The 14,015-nt window shown below is 45.1% G+C and overlaps 1 protein-coding gene across 1 annotated transcript; it reads left to right on the plus strand.

Annotated features, from left to right (window-relative positions):
• The first annotated feature begins 444 nt into the window (after positions 1-444).
• On the plus strand, positions 445-12,140 carry LOC137379179 (thyrotropin-releasing hormone receptor-like). Its single transcript, XM_068049891.1, has 2 exons — positions 445-1,242; positions 11,718-12,140. The coding sequence occupies exons 1-2, from the start codon at positions 445-447 to the stop codon at positions 12,138-12,140; spliced, it is 1,221 nt and encodes a 406-aa protein (XP_067905992.1).
• The last annotated feature ends 1,875 nt before the right edge of the window (positions 12,141-14,015 follow it).

Consider the following 14,015-nt stretch of genomic DNA (forward strand, 5'->3'; position numbering starts at 1 on the left):
GTAGCATTTTTGCAATAAAAGAAAAATGCAACAAGATTATGTTTTAAAAAAGATTCCAAAAGCTTTACAAATGAACTAATCTTTGGATGTTAATAGTTCGCTAGTATTGCTTAAATAAAATCAATCTTTAGGTAGTTGTGAAGCATCAATTTTCAAGATGTTTTCAAGAAAATGGGAGTACGCTTTTTCAAAGCTTGAGAGTCTTTCAGTCATCAAGGGTTAAGTAACCAGTCTGTATCTTTTGTGCTAAATAAGTGAACAATTTAGCTATGGTGTGCGTATGTTAATAATGGAGTATTGAACAGAATATATTGTGACTATAAGTAATGGGAATTGTTTATTTTTCAGCATATTAATACTCAGTGGGGCCGCAGAAGCATCATCATCCAAGTTAAACCCTTTATCTCCTCTTAACCTTGAGAAAGAAAGACTTTTCTTTCTACTATGAAAAACGTGAGTAGGTTTCTGACCCCCACTAATATCTCCCTGGCAAATCCAGCTTCTGCTGGGACTGATTTAATTTACAAATCCATAGAGTACAAGGCTGCCTCAGTGCTGTTGGTGTTGGCAATTTGTGGAACTGGAATCATCGGAAATATTATGGTGGTCCTGGTGGTCCTGACCACCAGACACATGAGAACCCCAACCAACTGTTACCTAGTCAGTCTTGCCGTGGCTGATCTGATGGTCCTGGTGGCTGCAGGGTTACCCAATATATCTGACAGTCTGATTGAGGAATGGATCTATGGGCATGCAGGCTGCCTGGGTATTACCTACCTCCAATACTTGGGCATCAATGTATCATCCTGTTCCATCACAGCATTCACTGTGGAAAGATACATCGCCATCTGCCATCCAATAAAAGCCCAGTCCATGTGCACTGTCTCCAGAGCCAAGAAAATCCTAGCATTTTTATGGGTAATTACCTCCTTCTATTGCATGCTGTGGTTTTTCTTGGTGGATATCAACATAAATAGCAGGCAGAATGCTGAGTGTGGCTACAAAGTCTCCAGGAATCTATACTTGCCCATCTACTTCATTGATTTCACCATCTTTTATGTGATTCCCCTGATTGTGGCCACAGTGCTGTATGGTCTGATTGGGCGGGTCCTTTTCCTCAGTCCTATTCCAAACCAAGTTGAGTCAGGAACGGAGCGTTGGAAGGAGCGCCCTGGGACAGAAAGTCACAGTTCACAATCATCCAGCCGGACAAGCAAGGGGGCCATCTCGTCCAGAAAACAGGTAATGTAGTGTTATAGTGAAATTGACACGATGCAGCTTCAGATTTTGTTATTTGTCTGGAAAAACAAAATGAAATAACATAGGCTTTAGTCATAGAGACATTACAGCATAGAAGGAGGCCATTTGGCCCATTGAGTCCATGCCAGCTCTCTGTAGAGCAATCCAGTCAGTCCCATACCCCCGCTCTATCCCTGTAGCCCTGCAAGTTTATTTCCCTCAAGTGCCCATCCAATTTCCTTTTGAAATCATTAATTGTTTTCGGTTCCACCACCCTCATTGGTATCGTAGTGGTAACTATTTTAATGAGGGAGGGAAACTGGTGAAAGTAGACTGGATCCAAAGTAAAGAAAACAATCAGAAGTTCAGTGGGGAAAAAAAAGAGAAATAAAGAGCAGCTCATGTAACGATTATATAGGAATTTCCTTCCTTCAACAAATTACGCAATAAGGAACACTTTCCTTGAATGAAGCTTCTCCACCTGGCTATACTTTCCACTGCTCGCCCCATTCCAACGGAAGGCATAGCACTTATCTCTAAATCATACCCTGGCCTATCTCTCTACACCTCTGGCAATTTCTCCTCCTTTGAGCATCTCCCCTTGTTCCATCCCTCATACTTAATTAAAATCCTAATTTTCTAACACCCACCCAATATCACAGCTAGTTTCTCAGCAGGTATCTCTCTGCTTTCCTCCCTCAGCCTGCGTACAAGACAGCTTCTCATTCTTTGTGATTTCGACCTCTATCTCAACTCGTCTTGCTTTCGCTTCTCTGAGCTCGCTCCCTTCCTTTCCTCCATAAATCTCCCCCTACATATTAACTCCCCCCCACCCCACCATTTACAGCTACCCCCTTGATCTTACCATCTCATGTGGCCTTGCTATTCCCATTGTAACTATTACTGATAAGGCAATCTCTGATCACTTCCATATGCCCTTTTCCGTTCCCAATCCCACTACATTCTGCATTAACCCCTAGAAAATCACTCCCTTAAGTCATTTACCACTGCACTTTCCAATTTCCAACTATCTAGCCTTTGGCCCACAATTCATCATGGCATTTCTGCAGCTACCAGTCTGCTAAATCACACCCTCTCCACCATCTTTGGCCCTATTAAAACCATTCCTCTCTCTCTCTCCCCCTAGTTATTCTCCCGGTTTACCCTTCTCTCCATTCCCTTAAGTCCAAGGGATGCAGGTTTGAATGTCTTTGGCAGACAATTGGTTTAACCATCCATCGCCAGATCTGGCTGGAAACATAAAGCATTATTGGATCCTAGTCTCCATCACTAATGCACCAAGGCTCCTTATAAAACACCTTCCAAACCCGCGACATCTACCACCTAGAAGGACAAGGGCAGCAGATGCTGCAAGTTCCCCTTCAAGCCACACACCATCCTGACTTGCAGCTATATCGCCGTTCCTTCTCTATTGCTGGGTCAAAATCCTGGAACTCTCTTCCTAACAGCACTGTTGGTGTACCAACCCCACATGGACTGCAGTGGTTCAAGAAAGCAGCTCACCACCACCTTCTCAAAGGCAATTAGGAATGGGTAATAAATGCTGTCCTAGCCAGTGACACCCACATCCCATGAATGAATAAAAAAAATCTAAAATTGCCCACTTTTCCAAGATCATCCAGGAATGCAAAGGTGATTACTGGCTTCTCTTTTTCACCACAAACCATCTTCCTAAACTACCCTCCAATGCCTCCTCCACGCACACCTCCAAGAACAAGTGTGAGGAGCTCTTCGACTTTTTGTCACAAAGATCGAGACCTTCCATTCGGCTGCCTCTGCTTCCCCTAATGAATCCACTGCCCTAGGCCTGAACTCACATATTTCTCTAGATCCTATTCCATCTCCTCCAAGTTCAACCCGTCCATCAAACTCAACTTCTGTCCCTTGATCCCATTCCGACTATCCTTGTTGACCACCAAACTTTTTTTCCTGTGCCCCATATTAGCTGATATTATTAACTGTTTCCTCTACTCAGGTACTGTGACAGTGATAAACTATCCCTCCTCATCCTTCTTGTCCTGTCTGCAGCCTTCGGCACAGTTAACCACACCTTCCTCTTCCATTGCTTCTCCTCTTTCATCTAGTTGGGTGTGTCTGCACTCGCTTGGTTCCAGTCTTGTCTATCCAGTAATAATCAGAGAATCACCTGCAATGGCTTCTCTTCCCGCTCCGCACCTTTATTTCTGGAGTCCTCCAAGGATCTATCCTTGACCCCCTCCTATTTCTCATTTACATGCTGTCCCTTGGCAACTTCATCTAAAAGCACAGCATCAGTTTCCACATGTACTCTGATGATACCCAGTTTCTCTCTCAATCCCTCCACTGGCTCCAAATTTGTTATAAAAACAAGAAATGCTGGAACCACTCAGCAAGTCTGGCAGCATCTGTGAAAAGAGAAGCAGAGATAACGTTTCGGGTCAGTGACCCTTCTTCGGAATTTGTTAGACAGCTTGTCCAACATCCAGTACTCGGATAAACAGAAATTTCCTCCAACTAAATATTGGGAAGACAGAAGCCATTGTATTCGTTCCCCACCACAATCTCTGTTTCCTGACCATCAAGTCCATCCTGTTCCCTGGGTACAGTCTGAGGCTGAACCAGACTGTGCACAAACTTATTGTCATATTTGACCCCGAGATGACCTTCTGATCATATATCTTCACCATCACCAGAACTGCCTATTTCCACCTGCGTAAGACCACCCGTCTCTGCCACTTCCTCAGCTCATCTGCTGCTGAAATCCTCACTAATGTCTTTTATACCTGTATACTTGATTATTCCCACATTCTACCCTCCATAAATTTGAAGTAATCCAAAACTCTGCTGCCTGTGGTCTTAATTTGCACCAAGTCCCATCCACCCCTATGTTCACTGACCTACGTTGGCTCCCAGTTAAGCAATGCCTCAATTTTAAAATTCTTATCCTTGCTTTCAAATTCCTCCAGCCCTATAGCCCTCTGAGATATCTGCACTCCTCTAATTCTACCTTCTTGAGCATCACCAATTTAAATTGCTCCATCATGGGTGGCCATGCCTTCAACTGCTAAGGCCCTAAGCTCTTTTATTCCCTCCCTCAACCTCTCCGCCTCTCTATCTCACTTTTCTACTTTAAGATGCTCCTTAATAGCTACTTCTTTGACCATGCTTTTGCTGATTTGGCCAAATACCTCCTTTTGTGGCTCACTGTCACATTTTGTTTGATAATGTCCCTGCGAAGTGCCTTGAGACATTTTATTATGTTATAGGCACTATATAAGTGCAAGTTAATGCTGTTAATCTGAAATTTGCCCTTCCTGGGTTTGGAATTTTAGCTTTTTGTTGGGCTTTAATTAATACACCACCCTTCAGTGATGGACATCTCCAGCTCAACAAGAACTAAAATGTAATGTCGACAGCACATTTTTGTTCTCCTTTTTATGTCAAATTCCTATTTTTGTGGGTGAATTTTAGTGCAATTAAGTTGTGATTGTCACTACTGTGAAAAGAAACTTTTCTCACCTGTGTCTTGAGGGGCACAAACACTATTCGCACAGTTGTGGCATAAGTCAGATACAATAAACAGTTTCCCTAAATACCTCTATCGGCTCACACTGATAGCACTTTTGCCTCTGAATCAGATCATGGTTCAAGTCCCACTCTAGGACTTGAGTCCACAGTTCAGGAATTTCATAAGAAATAGGAGCAGGAATGGGCCATTCAGCCCGTCGTGCCTTCTTTGCTATACAATTAGATCATGGCTGGTCATCGACCTCAACACCACTTTCCCGCGCTATCCCCATATCCCTTGATGTCATTAGTATGTTGTCCAGAGGGAGAGATCTGCTTTCCACAGCACCAGAGGGAAGCAAAATGTCACAGGAGAGTTGGAGGCCTGACAGTAGGGGCAGGGCAGACCCTCACTTCATTGATGCTGACCTGAATCACATGTTGGAGGCTGTGAGGGAGAGGAGGGAGGTCCTCTTTCCAGACAGTGACAGGAGGAGGCCACCTTGTCATGCAGCAGGGGCATCTCTGTTGAATCTTATCTTCCTCCATCCCCTCTTCCTCCTCCTCTCTTACCTCCTGCTCCTCCCCCGATGAGCTGTCTCCTTCCAGGGCCTCACCGTCCTCCAGGTCCACACCTCTCTGGAGGGCCATTCTATAGAGAGCGCAGCAGGCCACCACAATGACCGAGATCCTTGCATGAGGTCATTGGAGGACACCACCCGACCATTCCAGGCACTAGATATGCATCTTCAAAAGCCCAATGGCCTGCTCAATCGCTGTCCTTCTGAGCAGGTGGCATTGGTTGTATCGCCTCTGTGTCTCTGTCTGGGGCTCCCATAGAGGGGTGAGTAGCCCTCTCTTCAAGGGATTTCCCTTGTCTCCTGGATCCATCAGCCATTTTGGGGGATGGAGTGAAGATCCAAGGCAACCTGGCCTGACAGAGGATGAAGAAGTCATGGCAGCTGCCAGGAAAGCGAGTGCACACGTGGAGGAAACTCTTGTTGCAGTCTCAGACCAGTTGGATATTGGGGGAGTGGAAGCCCTTCCTGTTGACAATTCTCACTGGTCCATCACTGGGTGCCTTGATGGCCACATGGGTGCAATCAATAATGCCCTGCACCTGGGGGAATCCAGCAATGGAGGCGAAAGCCAATGCCCTCTGTGTCTGTGCAGGCCCATTTGCGTCAAGACGAGTGTAGTCCCACCCCTCCGGAATATGGCATCCGTGACCTGTCTTTTGGCGTAATGAACTGCTGACTGCAAGATGCCACTGAGGTCCTCAGATGATCCCTTGAACAACCCAGTTGCATAGAAATTCTGGGCGATGGTGACCTTGATGGCTGCAGGTAAGGGACTGCCATGGGGGAGCGTGAGGGCTCAGGTCATTGTGAATCAGAGCACACAGGACCGAAACCGTCTGCCTGGATAGGCACAGTCTCCTACGGCACTGGCGCTCTGTCATATGCAGGTGGCTGACTCAGGTGTGTTGGGTAGCACCTTCTTCCCCTTGCAACCCCCATTATGTTCCTCTGGCCTCATGCTGTCCAGGAGGTTGCATCTACAAGGAGGAAACTCATCCTGGCTGCTCTGTCCAATGTCAGAGTAGCCTGTTCCCATCTGAATTCCCTCAGCTGGACTTTGTATGTTCACCAGGCCTTCCCCTGCCAACCCCAGGTGTCCAAATGATGCCAGCAGGCTCACGTCCCTCTCCAGATTCCTGCCACTCACCACTGAGAAAAGCAAATATCACAGCTGCAGCAATGGCTACTCTGTGACACTTTTGGAGCAGCTGAGCTTTATGGTGCCTCAGCATTATTTTAATCATCCCTTCCCATAGGCTTCATGGTTCCTCGTAGTGCTCACATCTTGTGCAATCTGCTGTGTTCCACACATGGTGTTCTCCCTGTTCTCTACCTTTAAAAATCCCAAACTGCTGATAACAAGCCTGTTAATGAGCTCCATAATGAGCTCAACAGGAACTTAATTGGAGGTGTGCAGTGTTGCCATTCCCTCCCTCCCGACGCCCTTTTAAAAATGGCTTCACGTTCCGGAGGCAGTGGGGCCTCGTGTCGAACTCTGAGAATGCAGTCTTTGAATTGCGCTGGCACCCGACCCCGCAGCCAGCAGCCTTTAAAAATCCAGCCCATCCTCCCAGCATCTAACCTGTCATCCACTGAAAAATGTTATATGGTTCAATGAGATCACCTCTTATTCTGTTAAACACCCGGGAATGTAGGTCTAGTTTACTCAATCTCTCCTCATCGGACAATCCTGCCATATCCCAGGAATTGGTCTGGTGAACCTTGGGTGCACTCCCTCTGAAGCAAGTATATCCTTCCTTAGGTAAGGAAACCAAAACTGTACACAGCATTCCAGGTGTGGTCTTAGCAAGGCCCTATACAATTGCAGTAAGACTTCCTTACTCTTTACTCCAATCCCTTTGTAATAAAGGTTAATGTACCATTTCCTTTCCTTTGCTTGATGTACCTGCATGTTAACTTTCTGTGATTCACGTATAAGGACACCCAGGTCCCTCCGAATTCCAACAACTCCAAGATTCTCACCATTTAATAAATATTCTGCTTTTCTATTTTTCTTACAAACTTCACATTTTTCCACATTATATTCCATCAGCCGCATTCTTGCCCACTCACTTAACCTGTATATATCCTTTTGCAGCCTCTTTGCATCCTCCGTGCAACTTATTTTCCCATTTAACTTTGTATCATCAGCAAATTTGGATACATTACTCTCAGTCACCTCATCAACGTCAATGATATAGATCGTAAATAGACGAGGCACAAGCACTGATCCTTATGGCACCCCACTAGTTACAACCTGCCCACCCAAAAACAACCTATTTATTCCTACTCTCTGTTTTCTGTTCATTAACCAAGCCTCAATCCATGCTAATATATTGCCTCCAATCCCATGAACCTTAATTGTGTGTAATAACCTCTTGTGTGGCACATTATCGAATGCTTTTTGAAATTCTAAACACACTATATCCACTGGTTCCCCCATATTCACCATTTTAGTTACAAACTCAAAACGCTCTGACAGATTGTCAAACACAATTTTCCCTTCAGAAATCCAGGTTGACTCTGCCCAATCATGTCTTGATTTTCTTAGTGGCCTGTTACCATGTTTTTAACAATAGATTCTAACATTTTCCCTACTACTACTACTGTCAGGCTAACTGGCCTATAGTTCCTCATTTTCTCTCTCCCTCCTTTCTTGAACAGCAGAATTACATTTGCTATCTGCTAATCCATGAGGACTGTTCTCAAATCTAGGGAAGATCAAAACTAATGCAACCACTATCTCTGCAGCTACCTTTTTTAAAACGCTAAGATGTAGCCTGTCAGATCCAGGGGATTTGTTGATTTTGAGTACCATTAATGTCTCCAGTACTATTTCTTTACTAATACTAGTTTCCTTGAATTCCTCATTTCACCTCAATACTGAGAGAGTGTTGCATTGCTGAAGGAGATATTAAAATGAGGCCCTGTCAGCCTCTACAGTTGGATACAAAAGAAATGGCACTATTTGAAATAGGGCTGAAGAGTTCTGCCAGTCTCCTGGACAACATGTGTCCCTCAACCAACGCCACCAAAAACAGATTTACATTGACATTTATTTCATTGCTATTTGTAAGATCTTGGGATGTGCAATTTTGCTGTTGTATTGTCTACATAACAAGAGTGACTGTTCTTCAAAAATAATGTGCAGCAAAGTCCCACATTCAAATGAGAATTTACCTGTTTTGGTAGTGGTGATTGATGGATAAATGTCAGCCAGGAAAGCTCCCCTCTTCTTCTTCCAATTGGGCATAGGACCTTTACCTTCACCAGAACAGGCAGTTAAATGTTTCACCTGAAATACAGCACCTTTGATAGTGCTACAGACTGACACAAAGTAGTCTACTGAAGACTGGGATAATGGGGAGTAAGACTTTGAATGGACTAGGATGTAGGTGGTGGAGTTCTGGATGAGTTAGAGATGGTGTAGGTGGAACTCAGGAGACTGGCTTGAAGATATTGGGAGACTCAGTCTGATGTCCCAATTATATTTGCTTATATAATGCTTAAAGCCCTCTCCCCTGTCCCCTCGATCCTCATCTCCAACAATAAGTGTGAAAAGCTAATGGACTTCTTTGTCACTAAGATCGAGGCCACCTGATCAGCTGCCTCTGTCGCATCCCTCTCTTCCACTAGTCCACCTGGCCAACCTTCCACTAATGCTCTCCTGCCCTAGCCCTGAACTCACGTCTGTCTCTAGTTTCTCTCCTATCTCTGCTCATGCGGTCTCTGAGCTCGCCTTGTACATGGGACCCACCTCCTGCTCCCTCGATCCGATTCCCACTAAACTGCTGATCAACCAACTTTCCCTCCTGAACCCATGATAGCTGATATTGTTAACGGTTCTCTTTCTACAGGTGTTGTCCCTCTCTAATTTAAATCTGCCATCATCACTCTGCTCCTCAAAAAACCATCCCTTGGCCCCACTGACTTTGCAAACTACCTTGTCCCGTCCCAACCTCTCTTTCCTCTCCAAAGTACTTGAACATGTTGTCACCTCCCAAATCCGTTCCCATTTTTCCTGCAACTCCATGTTCGAATCTGTCCAATCAGTTTCTGCCCTGTCACAGTACCGAAACAACTCTTATCAAAGTCACAAATGACATCCTATGTGCTTGTGGTAAAGGTAAACTTTCCCTCCTCATCCTTCTCAATCTGTCTGTAGCCTTTGACATGGTTTACCACACCATCCTCCTCCAACACCTCTCCACTGTCATCCAGCTGGATGGGACTGCTCTCACCTGGGTCCATTCTTATCTATCTAATTGGAGCCAGAGAATCACTTGCAATGGCTTCTCTTCCTGCTCCCACACTGTTACCTCTGGTGTCCTCTTAGGATCTATCCTTGGGCCCCTCCTGTTTCTCATCTACATAGTGCCTGTCAGCAACAACATCTGAAAGCACAGCATTAGTTTTCACCCAGGTCTACCTCACCACCTCTCTCAACTTCTCTACTGTTGCTAAATTATCAGACTGCTTATCTGACATCTGGTACTGGGTGACCAGAAATTTCCTCCAATTAAATATTGGGAAGACTGAAGCTGTTGTTTTTGATCCCCACTCCAAACTCCATTCCCTAACTACTGACTCCATCCCTCTCCCTGACAACAGTCTGAGACTACACCTGTCTGTTTGCAACTGTGGTATCAAATTTGACCCAGAATGGACCTCCGACCACATATTCGCGCCATCACTAGGGCCGCCTATATCCACCTCCGTAACATCACCCTGTCTCAGCTCATCTGCTGCTGAAACCCTCATTCATGCATTCATTGGCCGGAGATTTACAGTGGATGGATGGGAGCCAGACTCCGACGTGAAAGTCGGTGGTGAACGCGCTTCCGCCTAGCCTGGGGATCCGTGCCGTATTTTGTGGATCCCAGGCTTTAATTATCCTGAGGCGGGATTTCCACCCACTTGAGGGAGGAGGTCCCGCATCCACCGGGAGTGGGTGGCCACTGCTGGGACCGCAGCCAAGCCATGGATCGAGGAGGGAAGGTAAGTATGGGCATGCCTCACCAGGGGGATCGGTCCTTCCCTGATGAGGCTGGAGTAGTCGTTTGAGGGGAGGGGGTGTCTTGGATCCCGGGGGTGGGTTGGGAGGTGGGGGCGGCCCTCAATCGGGCACCCTTTCCAATCCCCTGCCCCCCTGCCTGACCTTCGTAAACATGTCCAGAGGCGGAATTGGGGCGGGTAGGCCTCCCGGAGCCTGCTGCTCAATTTTACGCCGCCCCCATGCCACCATCTGACCCGCTGGGGCGTCGTAAAATTCCGGCCATTACCTCTAGACTTGACTATTCCAACACACTCCAGGCTGGTCTCCCACATTCTACCATCTGTTAACTTGAGGTCATCTCAAACTCTGCTGCCTGTGTCTTAACTCACACCAAATCCCATTCCCCTATCCCCTGTGCTCTCCGACCTACATTGGCTCCCGGTCAAAGGGTTAATTTTAAAATTCTCATTCTTGCTTTCAAATCCCTTCATGGCCTCACACCCTCCCCATCTCTGTAATCACTCTACCATTGGTGGCCATGCTTTCAGCTGCCTAGGCACTAAGCCAAAAATTTCCCTCCCTACACCTCTCTGTCTCTTTACCTCACTTTCCTCCTTTAAGACACACCTTAAAACCTACTTCTTTGACTAAGCTTTTGGTCTTCTGACCTAATAGCTCCTTATGTGGCTCAGTTCATACCTTGTTTTATAACGCTCCCGTGAAACGCCTTGGGATATTTTATTACATTAAAGGTGCTATCTAAATATAAGTTGTTATTGTTGAGATTAAATTGACCTGAAATGCAAATCAAGCTCCTTTTAACTGATTAAATTTGATGAAATTTGCCACTCTCTGTATAAAGCAATTAAATCAAAACTGTCTGTTCACCTAGGCGTCCATGCCCTAGGTTACAAAATTACAAAGGATTTGTTAAGGTTTAGTTTATTTGTACCCCTTAGAATCTTAAAAACATTCTCTCCTGAGCTTTCTTTTTCCAACTTCCTTAGTTTATCCTTGAATATTAGGTTCCCAAACCCCAGTTTTAATTTATTGCTTTTCTTTTTACCCTTTCCAAAGTTGGGATGTGGGGAGAAATATGTCTGCGTAGCACCGTTTTATGCAGACTAAGGCCGATTTTCTGGGGGCAGGCAGTGCTACGTAAACGAATTTCTCACCTTGGTGTCCCCATTGTAGTACAATGACCAGAAATATAAAATCCATCCAAATCCTGCTTGAAGCAGTTTATTAGAAAAGGAAATTAATGGTATTTGTCACCAAATTGTGTTGAAATAATTGAAGATTTGTAAAAAAGTATATTCTTGAAGGAAAAATAAATTTTATTCGAGATAACCTAAAAAGGCTCAACACAATGTATGGAATTTGCTTCCCTACAGGTCACTAAGATGCTGGCAGTGGTGGTCATTCTATTTGCCTTACTCTGGATGCCATACAGAACAATTGTAGTGGTTAATTCCTTCATCGACAAGCAATACGAGAATGCCTGGTTCCTTTTATTCTGCAGACTGTGTGTTTACGCCAACAGTGCTATCAATCCTGTCATTTATAATCTAATGTCTCAGAAATTTAGATCTGCTTTCAAAAAACTTTGCAATTGTAGCCGACATGACACTCAGCAGCGCCCTTTGTACACAACTCCTCTTCATTACAGCGTGGTGCGAGATACAATCAATGGGAGCTCTGAAGTTAATGGCAAGCAACAAGGTGAAAAGCAAACTCAACAGGAGGAAGCTAGCAACATCAAAAGGGAAGAAAATAAATCTACAGCAAAAGACCAGATGTACTTTAGTGTTGTTTAAAATAAGACCTTTATTTAAGATGGTTTGAATCAGAAGTACAATGGTATAGGGTAAGATAGAGAAAATGTGTCTCTGGCTATCAACCAAGGATTATGTAGAACATTTTGACGACATAAGTATTGTCCATGAAAGCACTTTATTCAGCAGACCACTAGGACTGTTTTCCATAATTACAAATCATCTGACACAGTTTCAATTCCTGAGTGGAATTGCAGTGCTCAGCCGAAACCATAGTAACCGTGGTCCTGAAAATCTGTAGCCCTGTGTTCCCAGTATAGTGCCAAGATTGGCTGACTGGGCCCCTCCACTCCTAACCCTGCAAGTCATTCTGGGCTCAGTGGAGCCCCCCCACCTGCCCATTAAAATATCCTGGCAAGTGCCTGGGCCAGTAGGGATACATCTCGGGACCCCACAAGTTGGGAATGTTAATAATTCCGGTGGAAGCCCGCTGCTCGGAACAGGAGTGCTGCCTGAAAACATGTATATGTCCCCCATCAACTCCTTTTAGAAAGGGGCCAAATTAAAAAAATTGTTTCCAAATTTCTGGGAGTCCAGGTTGCATCCTAGAACTGATGGTCAGCATTTCCACTATCCTGCAGGCTCTTACACCTCTTCTCACTGTGTGTACTGGCTTTGCTGGAGGATTATCAGGCCAGAGTTGAGCAAACACCAAACCTGAAAGTCCCCTCCCCCTGGTTACACCTCCTTTCATGCAGGCTATGATTTTGACCCAAATGGCCCGAGGAAATTGGTGGGATGGGCCTGGACACAGGGTTTTGGTGTTTACTTCACTCATGCAGCATGCACCTTAACTGAGAAGTCCAAGGTCGCCCCACCCCCACCCCCACCCCCTGCCAATTGGGGCTTAGGCCTTATTACAATAATTGAGGTGAGCTGTTAGTGCCTGTCACATCTCCAGAGGCAACTTGTTCATTTCAGAAAATGAATTTTGGGCTGTTTGCCTTGAGGGCATTCAGCCCTTTGTGGGGGGAGGGGCTCAGCGAGGGCTAGCAGGGTCTGGCGGTGTTGACAATAGCTGTCATTGGCCAGCAGCAGTGTTCCATATGAATTTCAAAAAACAGTTAAACATACCGTTTTAGTGGCTAGACCACACCTATGCTCTACTCAGGGCAGCCCAATTTCCACGAGGGATCCGAAAGCAGACCTAGGTCCCTTCATTAGCATATGAAAGGCTAATATGCTATAATTCATTTTTCAGGTGTCCTTAGGGCACAGGACGAAGCTCTGTAAAATGGTCATTTTGGCCACTGTTTTTCATCCAGAAAACAGGCACCAATTTCTACCCGAGTGACTTCATTCATGTGAACTCCACAGTTTTCTTAATTGTGGAACATACACCATGAGGGATAGCTTTCTCAATTCACTATATAGAGAAGAAGACTAATGTTACAGGTGTGGAACCAAATGGTCAGGGCCATAGGTTACAAAAAAAATTTAAAATTGGCTGCATTTTGCAATGAAGATTAAAAAAAAACTCCACTGGCCTCATTAAAGCTCTGATTTTTATGTTATCAGGGTCCATTGCTGGATTTCTCAGTTTCTCACTGCTTCCTTGACAACACTGCTGCTTCTTCATTTGAAATGAGGAAGTGTATGCATATACTCATTTAGAATAGATACAATGGAGGGTGGGACACTGATTTGATCCATGTTCTCACTGGTTCTGTATCACAGCCATGCTGCTATAGAGAGTGAAGAGAATGCTGTCACCAGCAATTTCTCCACAGGGAAACAAAAAGCTAGAGGGAAACAAGTAATCGGTTTAGATCGGTCTTTACAGGAGCCCAGGAAAAAGGCACTGGAAATTAGAAGTGCATAGTGCAGGAACATGAGAAAAGGCCTGCCGATTTTTAT

This window comes from Heterodontus francisci, chromosome 17, assembly GCF_036365525.1.
Source record: "Heterodontus francisci isolate sHetFra1 chromosome 17, sHetFra1.hap1, whole genome shotgun sequence".
NCBI classification, from domain to species: Eukaryota; Metazoa; Chordata; class Chondrichthyes; order Heterodontiformes; family Heterodontidae; genus Heterodontus; species Heterodontus francisci.